Here is a 19,915-nt window from a genome sequence, read left to right on the forward strand (position 1 = left end):
CATCACGAAGCCTCCACATCATGTGCCACATCCCAGTCTTCTGCTGGATCACTGCTACAGTTCTGGAGGATGTGCTGGAAACCAGAGAGGGAGGGCAGCTGCCCAAGACCCTGACTGAGATGTACATCCACTTCCTGGTGGTTCAGGCCAAAGTGAAGAAGGTCAAGTATGACGGAGGAGCTGAGACAGATCCACACTGGAGTCCAGAGAGCAGGAAGATGATGGAGTCTCTGGGAAAACTGGCTTTTGAACAGCTGCAGAAAGGAAACCTGATCTTCTATGAATCAGACCTGACAGAGTGTGGCATCGATATCAGAGCGGCCTCAGTGTACTCAGGAGTGTTCACACAGATCTTTAAAGAGGAGAGAGGACTGTACCAGGACAAGATGTTCTGCTTCATCCATCTGAGTGTTCAGGAGTTTCTGGCTGCTCTTCATGTCCACCTGACCTTCATCAACTCCGGAGTCAATCTACTAGAACAACAAACAACCTCCTAGAAGTCTGAAACAAAAGAATCTACAGAGAAAAACTTCCACCAGAGTGCTGTGGACAAGGCCTTACAGAGTCCAAATGGACACCTGGACCTCCTGCTCAGTGGTCAGCTCTGTCATCAGAAAAAGATCTGGATGTGCTTGACCTGAAGAAATACTCTGCATCAGAGAAGTCTCTTCTGAGGCTGCTGCCAGTCGTTAAAACAAAACACGATGAGTACATTTGTACTCATCCCTTCGTGCTCAACTCTGAGACTGACACTGAGTTTGCAGCTTCAGAAAGGCTGATCAAATTTTTGTCAATCAAGGTTCAAGGTTCAAGGTTCTTTATTTGTCACATGCATAGTTATACAAGTATAACACACAGTGAAATGTAGCCTGACACGCTCCTCGACATGTGCAAAAATTGGGGGGGGGGGGGGGGGGGTGTAGAGGAAGAACATTATAAATATATATATATAGTATATACACTGGGTGAATGTGCAGTAGTAGCAGCAAGCAGGTGAATTCTGTACATTAATATGAATAGACATCTGACTATTTTACAGGATAGACAATATAAACATATTTAAAATTAAAGGAATTTGAAGTGTACATTGTGCCTTGGTTTAGTGTCTGGAAGAGTCCTGTCTCAGTCAATTATAGATGATGTGAGAGGGCGGGTGTGTGTGTTTAGGGCACGGATGGCTTGGGGATAGAAGCTCCTCTTGAGTCTCTCTGTCCTTGCCCGGAAGATGCGGAACCTTCTACCAGATTGCAGAAGTTGGAACAGTTTGTTGCCAGGATGGGACGGGTCCTTCAGTATCTGCGCTGCTCTAGTCCGGCATCTCCTGGTGTAGGTGTCCTGAAGCGGGGGGAGAGCAATCAGGTTGGAGTATGTTCACCTGAGTTACACATGCATGTCAGTAGAAAAAGAAGACCATTATAATTTGAGCGCTGACATCACAATTCACCATGGTAACAGAAAAAAAGAGATGACCCTACATTTGAATCCAGTTGAGCAAAAAATCTTAATTTGAGTCAGTGTGGACAGTGATGTTTATCTTAAAGATCAGGATGAGAAAAGAGCCAATTCAATAACATTCGGCCACCATGTCATGTTTTAATAATTGTTCATTAAAGATTTGTACTGTACCGATGAGCCGCAACAACCTAAATGTAATAGAGGATTACACGGAATAAAAAAATTCTTTACAAAATTTGTAAAAGTCAAAAAAACTGCTTTAAAATTGTTAAGATTCAAGAATTGAGAAAGGGTACAAGAGGTGATCGAAAAATAACCACACTGGTCCTGCCGGGTGAAGTCAAACGAAGATTTTAATTCACACGTGGGAAGATCACTGGAAACAGCAATTGATCTTCAACTTACTCAAAGCATTAAACAGATATTTATACCGTCAGGGCTTAAATTTAATGACGCCCCTTCAACGTCACAGATACATTTTATACATAGATCAAATCAAAACCACAACGACTTTTGACACCGTTTTAAAGAACAATTGTCTCCTATCTTCAACAGGTGCTTCCTGTCACTGCCGGATGCTCGCTTGTCATCCTGACACCTCAGCAGCAGTTCTGCGACAAACTCTTGTTGCAACCCCAGCAAAACATGATTAAACTTTCACCTATAAATGATTCTCTAACTAAGTGTGTGTCTGTGTGCTAACCACAATTGCACCCTGTTTCACCTCGCGACTAGCTCCTAACCTCTAACCAGACAGAGAGACAGAAGCCACTCTGATATGCAACAACTGAAACTATGTATGTGTCCTCTACTAAATAAATGTTTTAATCAAGAACCCCTACTTAAAGCTTAATACAAGAATATGAACATATAAAAGATATTAAAATGAACTGTTGTGTAAGCATGTACTGCAATTCCTTCTATGTTCTAGTTTTCCCTCAGCATGTATCACCTGAACAGTCACGTCAGTGAGGCTTAAGACCTTTAAAGAACCTGAACATCAACTCAAATAAGCACAGATATGCAATATGTATAAAATAGTTATAACTGCACCTGAAATACAAAGTTAACATCATCATAAACATCTTAAGGCCATCTTAAAGCTATCTGTTACATTGTTAAAGCAATGATCATACTGCAGATTATATTATGCTGATAAAATACTTTTTGTTCATCCCCACAATCCCCCTTTCGACCTCTGGCACACCAGAGGTCGATACATAGGTTGTTGTTCACTCCTCCGTCCACTCGACTACTTCCAGATCCATCATCGGCATCATGGACATAGGGGCCACCGCCCCAGGGTCCACTGCCTTTACAATCACCTTCTCTACCAACCTTCGGGCACAAGGAATGAGACAACAACCACAGGTCACCAAAATACCCACCAATACAGATAGAGACAACATAATTGACAGAACAAGCCCCTTCCACTTTCCGAACACTGAGGTCATCCAGCTCTCCAGCGGGTTGTCAATTCCCGAGTGGTCATGCATGGTCCTAGAGAGACTCTTTAGCCCCTCCAAGGCTCGCGTCACCGAGCCATCTGGAGCAGTGTTATTCGGGATAAAAGTACAACACTGATCACCGAACATCGCACAAACCCCCCCTTTTTCCGCCAATAACATATCAAGGGCCATTCTATTTTGGACTCCCATTAATGAGGTCGGACCCATTTGCTCCGCTAACCCTTCCATCCCGTCTCTGGTAAGGTTAGAGAGCCTCAGCAAATTATAGTGAACATAATTGATTCTGTCTACATTTTTGTTCGGGGTCACTGGAAAAAGAGCAGAAATTATTGGAAGATTCTCAAAACCCGCAGCTATTTGGTCTACGAGTTTATATTCATTCGGAACTCCTCTGGGGACCCCTATTGAGTCAATCCAGGTTGGCGAGTTCAGCCTAGGGTCATAAGCGTGTGTTCCCTCAATCCCCCTTTTGGACAGGATATGTCTCTTCCGCCTAGCTGCCAATGTGCGTGTGTTATGCTGTGGAATGTTTTTTACCTGATTTCCAATTAGCATAAGAGGTGCTCCTAGCCTCACCATCGCGCACGTCCCCACACTTCCCAGAGGAACACGAGCCAAAAGAGTCTTATGCCCACAATAATAGTAAAGTCCACTTCTAGCCCAAGTCCCAATCAAAGTGTTGGGATCACTTACATTGTTTGTGGTTCTTCCCGTCTGGGTAACAGCGCACCAACTTGGGTCGATTTCTCCCACGTTATATTTTACTTTATCTGTGGAGAACTTAAAGCACGTATAATTATCTTTTTTCGGCAAAAATGGTCCTGGCTTTGTCCGCTTATCAACTGGAGGAAACAAACTAGATAACACAGTACAGTCTCCAGTACTCACCGCTCCTCTAGTCATTCGCAACATGCAATCATAACCCCACTTGTCCTCCGGATGGAGTGGAGCGGGCTCTGTGAACAGCCGTGGTCTAGCAGAGGCACAAGCAACACAATTGGATACCTCTTGTTCCCTAGCATTTAGAGCCATCCAGTCCAGCCAGAGATTACTGTCACTGAACCCAGTGGCGCGCTCAATTAAATCCTGAGGCTTCAGTCTAGTGTAGTCCACCGCCAGGACTCGTCTATCCTTTAGTTCCTGTTCCTCTGGTACCACATATGACGGCCCATTTCCCCTTTTTCCTGTAGAATTTACAACAGCGTTTATTTGGTTGTTAATCATGTGTATTTCCTTTTCTTCTCTAACTGGCTCTACGGGATTTACGGGATTGGCCTTTTCAAGAAAGTTAATTTTAATTAACCCCTTCGGGTCAGTTCCCACAGTCTCCACACCCAAGACTAAATACAAAGAGTTTCTACGCCGCCAGTTGCCCAGTGACATAGTCAAAGGATTCTTAGATGGACTATAATCTCTTTGGAGTTTTAACACGTTCTCTGACCCTTGTCCTGACGTTTCCCCATTTTCCCCAGTGTAACCCTTTACCTGATTCCAGTTCCGACACCAGTTTGCAAAGGGCCTACTCCCTCTTTCACCATGTGTACTTACTGCATAATCCCAACAAACCCACACATTATATCCTCTCCAACTACTATCTGCTCCTTCACACTTTAAAACATCGCATAAGTCAAAGGTGAATGAAGTTGTGGACCCATTAACATAGTTCAACTCTAAACCACCATATGTACTCAGGCACTCATCCCTTTTTCCCGAAACCTCGCGTTTTGATCTCCTTTTTAGCCCTGTTTCAATAAACGGTTTCTCTTTTGGTGCTGGATTCAACTGGCCCCAGTGTTCAGACAGTTCACGGGGGCCTCCCTGCAAAATATAAACAAGCAAACATAGGGCCATTATCAATATCATCACAGTCATCAAACTAACAATCACAAGCAACATTTTAATCAGTCCTTTCTCCTCACGAATCTCCGGTTCGCGGGATGGCATTGTGTTGTATGTATGTTGTATGTATATTTGTACTTAGCATAAATTTTAAACTTTGTTTCTGTTTTCCTCTTTCCCTTTTTACTCTTTTTATTTGAACCACCCCTTTTCAAACTCTCAATTTGTTACCACTCCTTTCTGTAGGCGCGGCGATCTCCTCCTAGGCTGCTCTTCTTTCTTCGGCCTTCCAGGTGGACTACTGGTCGGCCCGTTGCACAGGTGAAGAGGTTTATTCTGCCTCTGTTTCTTGACACCTGCGTTCTTTGAAGACGAATTTTCCTCCACCAAACTCTCGTGTGCGGGTGCACACTGCGACCAGTGGTACCAGGTGTCGCCTTTCCCTTTCAGCTGGACTGCTGTAGCCGTCCGGGCGGTCACCTCATACGGACCAGTCCAGCGGGGCTCCTTCCACTTTCGCTTAATGACCTTCAGCCACACTGCCTTTGCGTCCGGGACCTCTCCGTTCCCCGTGGGTCTCTCACAAGTGACCTGTTTTGTAAAGCTGGACACAAGCGCCTTCAACTCATTAAAATATTCTGCATGAGACCTGTTGCTTGTCCTGGGCTGCTCCACCGGGACCACTGTCCAGGGTGCTGGAAACTGTCTCCCAGTCAGCAGCTCATAAGGGGTGAAACCTGTGGATTGGTTAACAGAACATCTTATGGTCATCAAAGCAATGGGCAGGGCTGCGACCCAATTTAGCCCTGTCTGCGCACAGATTTTAGCCAGCTTGTTTTTCAAATTTAGGTTCATCCTCTCTACCTTTCCTTGAGATTGAGGATGATAGACCGTCCCGAACTTATGTTGCACTCCCAACATCCTCTCTACCTCTTGCAAATCTTTGTTCTTGAAGTGAGTACCATTGTCTGATCTAATTCTCTTGGGAAACCCATGCCTTGGAATGTAATGATTGATTAAGCACTTAATCACACTTTTCGCGTCTTCACGTTTGGTCGCCCATGCTTCGGGCCATCCAGTCAGAACATCCACACACACCAACAAATACCTCACCCCACCTGGGCCTGTATCAATCATGTCGGTATAATCAATCACGACCTCTTCTCCTGGCCTTTCTGGCATGAGAAACTTACCAGCTTCAGGTTTTACTGCTGGCTTTGGGTTGTGTGCCCCACAAATTAGGCACGTTCTGGCCTTTTCCAGTATCATCCTTCTCAAATCAGGATGCCACCATCGGCACAAATTTCTCTCCATCTGTTTCACTCCCACGTGACCAAGCCCGTGAGCCTCATTCACCTTCTGTTCCGCCATTTTGGCCGTTAAAGCGGGACGCCCATCTGGCCCCCTCCACAAACCGCCATCTTGCCAGGCTCCTTTGTTTTCCCACACCCCCTTTTCCTCTGGGGATGTCTCCTCCTGAGCCTGTCTAACTTCTTCCATGCTGTTAGTGCTAACCTCCTCTTCTGGGGTTACCTGCACCAGTTGTCTCTGTCCTTTGTAGCCCGCTGCTTCCTTTGCGGCTTCATCAGCTTTCTGATTTCCTCTTGCCACCATACTGTCTGCTTGTGAGTGGCCTTTGCATTTTATAATACTTACCTCGTCTGGGTCCTCCAGGGCCTTTTCCAGTTCCTCCATTTCCTTTTTGTGACAGATGGGTGCATTAGTGGCCGTTCTGAACCCGGCTCTCTTCCACTGAGCCAGTTCCACATGAGCTGCTCCAAACGCATATGCTGAGTCAGTGTAGATGTTCACTCTCATGTTTTTAGCCAACCTCAGGGCTCGAGTTAGGGCTATCACTTCAGCTCTCTGGGCCGACTGTTGTCCCTCAATTTTTCCTGCTTCTTTCACCTGAAACTCAGTTCCTACTCTACAGACTACTGCATAGCCCGCTTTCAATCCTTCTTCATCTCTGTGGCAGCATCCATCTGTGAACCAATCCTCAGCTCCATATATGGGCTCTGCCTTCAGGTCTTCCCTGATTTTTCCTTCAACTTGGGCTTTCTTAATACAGTCATGTGGTTCTCCTGACCCCATTAGGTCTGCCATATTTATTCCTTCATGTGTGAATATCAAATTTGGCGCCTCTAAAATTTTGCTCAACCTTTGTTGCGTCAGTGGAGTCATTGTGAATGCCTGTGAGTTCACATAGGCCACTACACTGTGTGTGGTAAGCACTTTCAGTGGGTGTTCCCTCACTATGTGTGCTGTTTTCTGAATTATCTTTGCTACTCCTGCTGCGTGTTGTGTGCATGTGGGATGCCTTGCTTCTGTTGAATTTAATCTTATGCTAACATACATAAGTACATCCCTACCTCCCCCTTTTTTCTGAAACAACACACCATTCACAACTCCCTTTGTTTCTGAAACATCAAGATAAAATGCCTCATCATAGTTAGGTGTGGCCAGATCTGTGGCTCTTGACAAATCCTGTTTTAGCAAAATGAACGCTGTCTCTGTGTCCGGCGTCCAAGGCAATTCAGCCTTCAGATTTCGAACACCAACTTTCTTGATCAGGTCCCTGATAGAGGATTACACGGAATAAAAAAATTCTTTACAAAATTTGTAAAAGTCAAAAAAACTGCTTTAAAATACAAACCATGTAAGCTTTAACATAAAAATGTGTAATTTGATTAAATCTTATCCTGCACTCGGGGTGCCCCTGTAGCTGAGTTGGATGAGCAGACTACATGGCGCATAGCTAAGAACGGTCGGCCTGGATTCGAATCTGACCTGCGGCCCTTTGCCACATGCCCCCCCGGCCTCCTCTTCCTCTGCTTTCCAATAACTCATTAGTGTATCTGTGGCGGGGTGTGATAGGCGGTGCTGCTGCAGGGGAGATGATGGAGGCACCTGCACGGCATCTGCAATCACACCTCGTCCGCATAAAAAGTCTGGACTGTGCCTGGGTTGTTGTTGGTTGTAGTGATATGTGCGCCTTAGCTGGAAAGCTGCAGCCAACCCAACAGTGTTTGTACAGCACCTGTGTGGTAATAAAGAGTATGCTGAAAAGAATGGAAACATTGTCGAGTCTGCTGTGATTCTATTACAGTACCCTTTCAAATAAAGCTGTAAAGGCCAAAAACTGCACATTCCAGGGTAGCCTTTTGTTGTGGGCAGTCTGAGGTACACCTGTGCACTACTCATGATGTCAGATCAGCATCCTGATGTGGCACACCTGTGAGGTGGGATGGATTATCTCAATATAGCAGATGTGCCCACTACCACACATTTGGACCGATTTGTGACCACTGTTTGGGAGGGATGGTTATATTGTGTATCTGGAATGAATTTTAGGTCTCTACGTCCATCCCATGGGGAATGGGAGCAGTAACAAAGGTGTTATATTTATATTTTTGTTGAGTGTAGTTACCCGGGGATGATCTCTTTCCCCGGGGGTATGACCGCCCAAGCGGTGTGCTCGGTCAATGTCCAAAGGCTTGTCAAACTTGTCCGTGCCTAAAAGTTTCGGGAGAAACTTAGACAAAAATTCCACCATGCGTCCATTCTCAATTTTTTCGGGCAGACCAACAATTTTAATATTCTGCTGTCTGGACCAACCCTCCAGATCTAGGCGAAGCACCTCGCTATCCGCTTGCAATTTTAAACATGTTTTCTCAACCAGAGAAAGATGATGGTCGTGATCAGAGCTAGCGTTTTCAAGCATCTTATACTGAAAGAGTTCATCCATCGACACATTTGAATCCTGCAACATTTCACCGTGTCAGTTTGTCATAAATTGGACTATTTTAGGATTTCAGTTCATCTTTCCAATAAAGCTGGCAGCTCTGAAACAGCTGTTCTCTCTGAGGCTGTTTTGCATGTAAATAAAAGTGAAATAATTAAATGTTCTGTGAACAGACCGTCCAGTGGAGCTCCTCAGGGCTCTGTGCTTTCACCACTTTGTTTTCTATGCTAATGAGTGTCAGAGCACGTCAGCATCAGTCCTTCAACATGGTCACAGCCTCTGATGAAGGTGTTCAAATGTGGCTTTTAATCCAGGTTTACACTTAAACAGTCTCCATGAAACGGGCCTCTGCCCTCATTCACCCTGGAGATCACTCGTCTAAACCAACCAACATAAAGAATGTGATGTTTTCAAAGCGAACACGTACACACAGTTACTATGGGTACGATTAAATGTAGGAGCGATGATTTGTGAAATCCTACATGTGTGTTCTAACATGCTTTAATGATGGCATGAGCTGACAATGAATAACATAAAGTTAATAGTTAATCTGCAACAAAATTTTTTCACCGCTTCAGTTTTTGGTCTTTTCCACATACGGTTGTTGTTGTCATGGAAACAGAAACCAATCGGGCCTTGGAAGGACGTCGGGAGTTCTTAACAGCAGCTCGTTGTTCATTCTGATGTTGTTTTTTAATTATATTTTATATTTAATATCATATATTGGCCTTTTTCAGCTTTATCTGAAGGGCCACGGGTCAGACTCCACCTGGGCCTGCCGCTCTCAGCCTCACTCTGAGGAAGCCCACAGTCTGTCACAGTGGAAACTACACCGGGGGACCCCATCCTTGGGGTGGACCCATTTTTGTTAGCGCGTGTTTTGGGGTTTAAAAGCCACAGAGACGCGGTGCTTAGAAAAAATGCATTTCAGCTGTGCTGATGCTCCTGACGCGTTGTAACGTTGGGTTGTGTTGCGTGGTTGAGAGGAGGCGGCAAAACACCTAGCAGGCTAGTCGGAAGAACACACACCCACGCTGGTATCGGTAATCCACGGTGGTTCTTTAATACGCCTTCTTCAACAACCATATAAAAGCCCGGCTGAACGGCTGCGGCTCAACAACATAACGCCCAGCGTTCATACAACCCAAGCGTTGCAAACAAAACAAGAAGAAAACGTAAATCCGTCCCTCGTTAAGCAGAAGCGTGCAGGCACGTGTCCTCATAATCCCAGAGAGAGAGAGCAGCGGCACAAACTGATGACACCATCAACCCTCGACTTGGGTGTCTTAAAGGGACACCGCACCATAGTGGCTGTTACAACGTACAAGACTGGGGAAACCTGCATTCAGCTGGACCTGAAAAACACTATGTCCAGATAAACACAATCAACTTTTGGAGAAAAATAAAAGATTCTTCATCAGACTAACAACTAAAAACATGACACTTACCTTAACAGTATGGGCTACATCAAATATATTCAAGACCGACAACAACACTTCTCACTGCTGCTAATTTTAACAAAACTAAACAAAAAGTAGAAAAAGGCAATTCACCAAGTCTTGAAAAGTAAAACTGAAAAATAGAAACACAGAATAAAGTAAAACATCCATCCAGATCTTTACCACCAACAACATAAAATCTATCTTAATTAAATGGCCAAATTCTCCAATAAATTAGCAATAATAAAGTAAGAAAAAATAAGACATTCAATTTATGGACGCTCAAATTAACAGAGCGACATTAAACGCACCTCATTGCCTGCCGTAGCGTTCTTCGCAGCTGCACTTCACCTCAAAGGTCGGTTAATACATCGGATTGAACTTAACCAAAGTCCAATTAAAGGAAAATAAATGTTTCTAACAAATACAATGAAGAAGATTAAAATAATTCACTGTCAGTTACTGTCGCTGTGAGTTTGACGAGGTCAGCTGCTTCATTTGGTTCTGCCTAAAGTTCTCTCAGTGATCCAGTGTTTATATGATAAGATACGTGTTTAATGCAGAGAGTTGGAATTACAAGTTGGTAAGAAGCTTTTTAACAAAGGTTTGATTTAAGCTTTAAGTTCAAAGGTGAAAGAAATTTCACGTTTGATGAAGGAAGATCAAGGCTAACAAGGACATAGGTCAAAGGTCAAAATAAGGTAAGGTGAGAAAATATAATAGATATATATAATCAATCAATAAGGTGAAAATATCAGATAAAAGGGTTTATTTGGTTATAAGGAATAAAGAGGTCAAAGGTCAAAACAAGAGTACTGTTAAATTAAAATTAAAGGGTCAAAGGTCAGATTAAACAGGTTACACAGAAAGGATCGGCAAAACTTAAACAAGGATAAAGAAATAATACATTAAACAAGGAAATAAATTAAAAGTCTGAGTTAATGAGAAATTAAACGTTTAAATCAGGTTAAGAGTTAAATTTTAAGCTTTTCTTAGTTAAACTAAATAAAATAATCAGAATAAACGATTGGAGGAAAAAAGCAAAGATGTTGAGATCAAATAGTTTGTACGGCAGAAAGAAAAACATGTTTCAGTAGATTGTATGATGGAAACCACAGTAGACACAGTAGACTCAAATCATTGTTACTGAGGAATTCTGCCTTAAACAGTAAAGTGTTCTTTAACAGTGTGTGTGTGTGTCTGCAGCTGTTGTGTTGTTGCTGCATCGTTGCCTCAGGGGGAAAGTTGTGTGTGTGTTATGCAGACTAGCAGAGACTGCAGCTGTCAGCAGCCACACACACTTTCTATTCTTCAAATCAAATCACAGTGAAACATGTTCACTGACAGCTCAGCTTCAGCATCGTCTTCATGCTGTGACTGCAGCCGTTCAACTCTGTTTGTCTTTAACCCAAATCATCACAACATGCAAATATAATCATCAAAATGATGTGACTGGAAGGATGCAGCAGTCTGTGCTCCACCTTTCTCCTCCACACCTGCAGGTGGAGAACATGGATGCATGAATCTCTACAGAGTTCTTTGAATATTATCCGTCTCATCAGTTTTCAGTGAACAAAACTCCTCACAGAGCCAAAATAAGCAGTTTGTATCCAACATAACTCAGCTGGACTCTGATGCTCCGTATAACAGCCACACATGAGTCTGGATTCACTCAAAGCATTGAACAAACTTTATTGGAAATGAAGCTTTTGGACATTTGTTCTCTGATATTTGCTCTTCAGCTCGAGTCTCCATCAGTGGGAACATTTCCTGATTCAACTTTTCTTCTGTTCAAATCAAACTCCATGAGAATCAAAGTGTGAATCAGAGTCCTGATGATCAGATTCTATAGAAACATGGAGACTGTAGAGGATTTACACTCAATATGTTCATTTGTTCCCTTCAAGAAAAATCAATCATTCATCCAATAAAATCAGTCATTGATCAGTTTGATTGACAGGACAGATGATCAGAGGTGCAGAGTTTTTACCTCCATCATTGAAACAGGGACCGAAGAATGGGTGGAGTTTGTGAGTGAAGGAGCAGCCAGTAAAGGAGTAGATCAGAGCTGCAGCACCTACATCATAAAAGGAGACCAGACCCTCCTCATAATCCACAAACACCCCCACCTTCTCAGGACCAGGATGGAGACAGAGGGGGACTGGAGAGGAAGCACAAGCACTGTACTCATTTCTATTTCTCAGCCTCACAGTCCAGAAACCATCCTGAGGTCTCACTGTGATGTTTCCCTTCCTGTTGATCGACTCTGTGGCCACTCCTAAAGTCCACGCAGTCTTTCCTTTAACCTGAACCTCAAAGTAAAATCTGCCTGAAGAGAAACTCTGCTCTCCTAAAACCATACCACAGTAAGAAAATCTCTCTGGGTTGTCTGGAAGATTCTTCCTCACATCACCACAGTACACTTGTTTTCCATCATCAGACAGGATGAGTTTAGGATGAGCTGTATCAGGATCCAGAGTCACATCCACCTCATGCTGCTGCACCCTCTGCAGCTCAGCCTCAAACAGCTTCTTCTTCATGGGTTTCCAGACTGTCTCCTCCAGCTGAGCCACAGCTCTCCCCACAGTCCCCTCATATGATGGTGGATGAACTCTGACCTCTGTCCAGTCCTTGCTGGGTGAAGCAGCTTTCAGGGAGGAGAAGCTTTGGAGGAGGTGGAGGTGGTCTTCGGAGCGTGAGAGCTGCTCCACCTCAGAGCTTCTCTCCATCAGCTCAGAGATTTCCTGTTCCAGATCTTTGATGAGACCTTCAGCCTGTTTCTCTGTAGCTTCCTGTTTGTCTTCGATCTCCTTCATGAGCTCCTTCAGGCGTCTCTCAACAGACTCCATCAGAGCCGTGAGGACCTGAACACCTTCTGCTTTCTGTCTGTCTGCAGCATCTTTACTCATCTTCACCGACTCTGTGATCTCCTGAATCTTCAGTTGTCTCTTCTGGATCATCTGCTGAATCTCAGCCTCTGTCTTCTCCAGCTCTGCCTTCTTTCCTTCATATTCTTCTCTCAGAGGAACAAACTCGTGGTTCTTGTGGTCTAAAACAGGGCAGAGCGTGCAGACACATGTCTGGTCGGTCTTACAGAACAGCTCCAGGAGTTTATCGTGCTTCGTGCACATCCTGCCTTCCAGGTTCTCCACAGCATCAACCAGCTGATGTCTTTTCAGGCCTTTCAGTGTCAGATGAGGCTCCAGGTGAGTCTGGCAGTAGGAGGTCTGACACACCAGGCAGGACTTCATGGCCTTCAGTCTGGTTCCAGTGCAGACGTCACAGGGAACTTCTCCTGGTTTGGCAGCTTGTTGCTCTGAGCTGCTGCTGCTGGCTTTCTGCTGAGCTTCACGTCTGAACTGAGCAACCATCTCAGAGATGAAGGTGTTGATCTTCAGCTGAGGTCGAGTGTAGAAAGTCTCTTTACACATGGGACACTGACAGCTCTGACTCATGTCCCAGTGCTGACTGATGCAGGTTTTGCAGAAGTTGTGTCCACATGATGTAGTGACTGGATCAGTGAACACATCCAGACAGATGGAGCACAGAAACTGATCTTCAGATCGCAGATTGCTGGCAGCAGACATGTCTGCACTCTGAGGGAGAAAGAAAAGAAACATTTGATTCAAAATTCACTTTAAATTTCATTTTACAAAGAGAGAAACAAGCGTCAGTAGTCTGAGGAGCTTGGAGAGAAAAGCGTCTGGACTTCTTTAAGTTTCTACTCATCACAGAAGCTTCTTCACCTCATCCTCAACACAGACCAAGGAATGAATACTGCACTTTTGGAAGAACTCCCTCCCCTGCAGCCTCTTATTGTCAAAGGGACGGAGGTGGAGAGGGCAAACAGCCACAGATTCCTGGGACTGCAGGTTACATCAGACCTGAGCTGGACTCTCAACACTACAGCACTGTGAAAAAAGCCCAGCAAAGGCTTTATTTCATTCGGCTGCTCAGGAAAGCTGGCATGAACCACCACCCTCTCACCCAGGCCTGCAGAGGACTGATAGACAGCATCCTCACCGCAGGCATCACTGTCTGGTATGGAAACACTACACAGACAGAGAGGAAGGCTCTGCAGAGTCAGAAAGTCTGCAGAGAGGATTATGGGAACAACACTTGCATCCATGGACCTGCACATACAAAGCTGCACATGCAATCTCAGACACAACAGAGCGGACAGCAGCATCACACACAGAACACGATTCTTCAACAGCTTCTTCCCCACAACTGTCAGACTGACAGCAAACAAAAACACACTGAACACTTAAAATAACACAGCACTACTTAACCTCACTTTGAATGTATCAGCGGTTCACTGACCATCGGGCAATACACTCACAACAGACTTGTGAAACAGATCTGTGGAACAAATGTGCAATACTGTGAGTGCGATAAGAGGTAGAGAACTACACACTCTCTGTACATTTTCTTCTTTTTCTTTGTATATAGAAAATAGTACAAATAAAATAATTCACGCGGAGTGTGAGGCATGAATTATGATCAGTTATTTTTTTAAGAATTCTAGAAATGGTTGCCAAATCATACAAAAACTCGCCAGTTTCCCCTCTCTATCAAATCTTATCTGCTCCACCCTGGCCACAGACACCATCTCATTAAGCCACCTGTTAAAACACGGGGCCGAAGAAGACCGCCACTGTAAAAGAATAAGTTTCTTTGCAGCCAGCATACCCATTGTAATTATCTGTTTTTGTGAAAAGGAAAAAGATTCGACTGATGCAAATGATCCAAGTATAGCCAATGTACCATCACGTGGTACTTTTTCCTAAATTGGTTTGAAAACCACATAAAAAATCTGGCTCCAAAAAGCATTCAAAACAGGGCAATGCCAAAATAAATGTGCAAGGGAACCTTCACCGACTTTACATCTGTCACATAAGGGGGATACAGAATTATAGATCCGGTTAAGTTTAAGTTTAGAAAAGTGTAGTCTATGAATGACTTTAAACTGGATTAGTTTATATCTGGCATTTATTGAGCCTTTCTGAATATTGGACAAACAATTTGACCATTGGTCTTCAGACAGAGGGACCCCGAGGTCTTCAGCCCATGTTTTCTTAATTCGGTCGGAATCAACTGGGATTGTAAAGCACTTAACAAACTGAGATATCAAATGTTTAAAATCTGCTTTCCGAATTATATCAAAGTAAGTATAACTTCGTGGCTTCAGTGGAAAGTCTGAAAAGTTTTGTTGAACAAAATTCCTTATTTGAAGATAACGAAAAAAATGTGATTGAGGTAATTGAAACTTTTCTTGAAGTTGAAGGAAGGACATAAATTTGTCATCTGTATATAAGTCCTCAATGTATTTCAATCCCTTTTCCCCCCATTCTAAAAACACCCTATCCATTTTACCTGGTTTAAACAAGTAGTTATGTATTATTGGCATTCCTACTGAAAAATCAGGTTGTTTGAGAGATTTCCTAATTTGACTTAATATCTTTAAGGAGTGTTTAACAACAAAATTACGACTGAGCGAATTGTTAAAAGAACCCGTGTTAGAAAACAATAAGACCGGTAATGAGGCTTCAGATACTGTTGCTGCCTCTACCTGGAGCCAGATCGGAAGCTTGTCATGACAATAATCAATAGGCGAGCCCCACTGCCAGTGCAATAGAGCTCTTGAATTTGCTGCCCAATAATAATGTCTAAACACAGGGAGACCTAACCCCCCGCAGGAAGTGTTTTTTTGAAGATGAGCCATGGATATCCGAGGGGGTTTTCCTGCCCAAATGAATGAGTGAATCAATGAATCAAGCTGCTTAAAAAATTTAAGTGGCAAGTGAATAGGAAGGTTTTGAAAAAGATATAAAAATCGTGGCAAAGACACCATTCTAACTGGATTTATTCGACCGATCAGAGACAGAGGAAGCAGCTTCCATTTTCTAATATCATCTTTGAACTTATCCAGCATTTCCAGGAAATTCAATTTATAAAGGAGTTTGGGATTTTTAGAGATCTTAAGACCAAGATAGGTAAAAGACGTAGTTACTAATTTGAATGGGAGTGAGCTGAGGAACTTTGGGCATAGATTATCTGTTATTGGCATAAATTCAGATTTATCCCAATTGATCATATATCCTGATAATTTCCCAAAGTGTTTAATACAATTTAAAAGATTAGGGAATGAGATTTCTGGTTTGGAAAGGCAGATCAGTAAGTCATCTGCATAAATGTTAACAAGACTTTCCACATTCCCAAATTTAACTCCCTGTATACCTGGGTGGTTTCTTATGTTAATGGCTAGGGGCTCCAGGGCTATATCAAAAAGAAGCGGTGAGAGGGGATCCCCCTGTCTCACCCCGCGTTGTAATTGAAAGGGAGAGGATTTATCTGCATTAGTGAGAATACAGGACACCGGACACAGATAAATCATTTTAATCCAATCCCTAAAGTACTCCCCAAAACCAAATTGTTTTAGAGTCTCAAATATATAAGACCATTCAATCTGATCAAATGCTTTTTGAGCGTCCAGAGAAAGTACTGCTGTTTTAACCTCTTTTCCATAACCTAAATTAATTGTATTTAATAATAAACGGACATTATTAAATGACCATCTACCAGGAATAAAACCTGTTTGATTAGGATGTATAATTGTTGAAATAGTTTTTTTTTCTTCCTTTTCTTTTTCTTCTTTTTTCCTTTCTTCTTTTTTTTCTTCTCCTTTCTCCTTTCATGCTCATAAGTTCACAAATGTTAAAAACAGTAATTGTTCTTGGTTGATTTTGTATAAGCATGTTATGTTTAATTTAAATGCAAAAATTAAAAAAAATTTAAGAAAAAAAAAAAAAGAAAAGAGTACGACTACCCTACTTCGGACTTCATTTCTATCCTCCTGCTTTTTCTGTCTTTATATTGTTAAAGTGTGATTTGACTTGGAAAGCTCTGCACAAGTATTCCACTGTGCATGGACTGTTGGTCCTGTGTGCAAATGTCAAAATAAAAATCTTGAACCTTCAGTTGTCAGAGTAACTGGTGGAGACCCAGCAACACACTCAGACACAAACTGGTTCATCTGAAACACAAACTGAACAACGTCGTGTCTGCTGTACAGTGCAGCGTCCAGATGAACAGGATCAACAGGATGAACATCTTTTTAACAGTCGTTACAAAGATGTGAAGTTGTTTGGCTGACACAGACAAACAGTATCCCACATTCTTGATTTTTAGCTCACAAACACGTCTTATAAGGACTTATTGATCCTGAAATGTTGGAGGTTTTAGCTCTTTAAACAGTAAAGTTACAGGAGGATACAGATAATTATCAGGAAAATGTCCTCGGTTTGTTAAAACGATCCCGTCCGATAACACACGAGAACAATAAATGTATAATTTTCTGTTGTAACCCACAAACTGAACGGTCACACTCATCTTTCATGTTGTCACTAAAACATCACTCCTTCCACGTCTAGTTGGTCGTGATGGAGGCGGAGTGCGTTGGGTCCGCTTTCCCTGCCCAGCCGATGTTCCTGACGCAGGGAAACAGATCCTGTTGGGGATCCCTACCTTGGCACAACACCTGCCATGGTCTTTGCACACTCACCACAGTAAATGCATCATGTTGTCAGCTTTACAGTATCATAGTCAGAGAAACTGGTCAGGCCGCTCTCTTCCAAATGTCTACACTTCACCCTTTTACTGTCAGTGGGCTCAGAGTCCATCTAATGTGGCTCATTATCTGATGCCGTCTGCAGACCAGTGTTAGACACTGAGAGGTTGATGGCTCCGTGTCAGAGCACCGGCCTTAACGAAAAAGTTATCAATCGTTCTTTTCATCTTTTCTCATTACCCACAGCTACATCCACTCCTATCAGGCTGCTCACCTCTGCTGCGACGATTCAAACAGGCGGAAAGTAAATAATTTGGAGACGGTGCGTTTGTGTCACAGTGAACAGTGAAAACAGAGACTTTCTAAAACGATGATGCATGTTAGTCATGTGATGCAGGCATGTGACCAATTAAACAAAGATAGTGGAGAGCATTATACAGCAGCAGTTTTGACAGTCCTATTAAAGATGAATATCAGTCTGCACATGCTCCACAGAGCTTTTCTTCAAATTCTTTATTTCTCTCTCGGTTTTGCAACTTTGTACTTTTGTGTTACTCGCAGCAACAACTCCACCTCATTGTTAGTCCATTTTAAAACTCGGTGCTTTTCCTCCACCTTTTGCCGCGACGTTTCAAACAGCTAGAAAGTGAATAAGTGGCAGACAGAAATGAGACCGGTCGAATCGTCTTGCGTTTCACGCATGCGCAGGACTGGAACGTAAGAGTTTTCAGCCGTCTTAATGTGGACGCACAACTCTGTGAAAACGACTGAAAACACCAGTGTGGACGCGGAGCGCTGTTTTCAAATCTATCCGGGCGAGTGTGGACGTAGCCTAAGTGGCACCATGGAGAAATGAGGTGGCGCTCTAGACCCTGATGAAGTGAACAGAGTGAAGATTTGTGTAGAAGCAGGAAGTGTGATCAGCTGCACTCACCACTGTTGCTGAGAGGAACCTGATGGACTCCAGTGAATCTTCTTTTAGAGACAAACAGGACTCGACTGCAGCTCTGCTGCTGCTCTCTCACACTGTCACTTCTGCAAAATGACGTTGGGCTTCTTGTTTTTCAGGTGTTGCTCCGCCTCTTCCTGCCTCTCCCTTTACAGGAATCAGCCGGTCTGTACTCAGTGACTGTGTGCAGCGGGTGGGAGGAGTGAGGAGTGGTGTGTGGGTTCACACAGTAATGACGGCCTCAGGTGATCAGGAGAAACTCACCTGGATTTCCTTTTTCCACAGCAGACTGAGAGCTTCAGGTGGACCCTGAAGGAGGTCTCAGACACAGGTGGTAAAAGTACACACAGTGTGTACTGAAGTAGAAGTACTACTGTTAAAAATACTCCAAGTACTAATTCAACTTCTTTACTCAAGTAAAAGTAAAAAGTACTGGCTGTGAAATGAGAGTAAAAAGAGCTGATTGAAGAACATTTCTAACACGTGTTTATACAAAGCTAACTGAACCATGTGCCCAGAAAATGGCACAGCTCATGGTGTGTTTGAAAAGCTGGGAAATCTAATATTGGATGCACTTAAGCTGCAACTGCGAACCAGCAAAGTAACAAATTCACATTTAATGAAGTTTGGTGTAAGTGAGCAAGTATTTCACTGAGGCAATTCAGTTCAGGGGGATGTGTAGGCTGGGATATCATCCACGTAGGCTTCTAGTTGAACAGCGTTGACCAGCCTCATCAGGAATGTTGCTCGTTCACGTCTGCTAAATTTTTAAATCCAAAACTTCAATTATATTGTACGAAATGGTCACGTGTGACAAAAGCATGTATACATGATTACAGTTTTTACTGCCACGAGGACTGGACCGGATTCTGGACTGGAGTTTTTCCCATTTTGTGGATAAGCTGTCGGTCCACCGTTTACCTCAGCTGTCAATGCTGGAGCTGAGAAATGTCCACTTTTATTTACTCTCAAACAGGGTGTAAAACTTTGTGCAAGTTAATAAAGCTCACTGCTGACCGAGGACAGCCATGCTGAGGTGAGCTGTCGACGATATGCTAAACTGTTGGTTAGCGTTGGTATTAGCCTCTGTTAGCCTCTGCTAGCTGCAAACAGCAGCTAACAGAGGCTTTTCCACTTTCCTTGAAGTGGATCCTTCATCATTTGTTTCTATTCGTGTTTTTTGGCAGTTCTAGTAAATTGTAAACTCAGTCAAGAAAATCTAGATAAATGACAGATTTGTGTATGAAATGTTTTTAAGTATAGTTTTTACAGGACTTCATCTGCAAACAGACTGTTTTTCAATGAGGCCTAATACTTTTCTTATGTTGAAAGCTGATAGAGGACAGGGTTTGATGAATATCTGTGAGAGATTAGAGATTCAGAACAGAAACGCTAAGGCTGCTAGTGTTTGTCTTTGGACCATTTTTCTTGTATCCACTGATATTAGCT

The 19,915-nt window shown here is 43.2% G+C and overlaps 1 protein-coding gene across 2 annotated transcripts; it reads right to left on the reverse strand.

Annotated features, from left to right (window-relative positions):
• Positions 1–11,614: 11,614 nt before the first annotated feature.
• On the reverse strand, positions 11,615–19,001 carry LOC113017989 (E3 ubiquitin-protein ligase TRIM21-like). 2 transcript variants are annotated; one of them, XM_026161067.1, is made up of 3 exons: positions 18,731–19,001; positions 18,452–18,646; positions 11,615–13,543 (listed from the first exon to the last, which is right to left on the reverse strand). In XM_026161067.1, exon 3 carries the CDS (start codon positions 13,532–13,534, stop codon positions 11,885–11,887), a length of 1,650 nt encoding a protein of 549 aa, XP_026016852.1. In that variant the 5' UTR covers positions 13,535–13,543; positions 18,452–18,646; positions 18,731–19,001; the 3' UTR covers positions 11,615–11,884. The 2 variants fall into 2 exon arrangements, with proteins under 2 accessions (XP_026016852.1, XP_026016851.1); XM_026161066.1 differs by having other exon boundaries at positions 18,452–19,001.
• Between the last annotated feature and the right edge of the window lie 914 nt (positions 19,002–19,915).

Source organism: Astatotilapia calliptera, unplaced genomic scaffold (assembly GCF_900246225.1).
Source record: "Astatotilapia calliptera unplaced genomic scaffold, fAstCal1.2 U_scaffold_3, whole genome shotgun sequence".
NCBI classification, from domain to species: Eukaryota; Metazoa; Chordata; class Actinopteri; order Cichliformes; family Cichlidae; genus Astatotilapia; species Astatotilapia calliptera.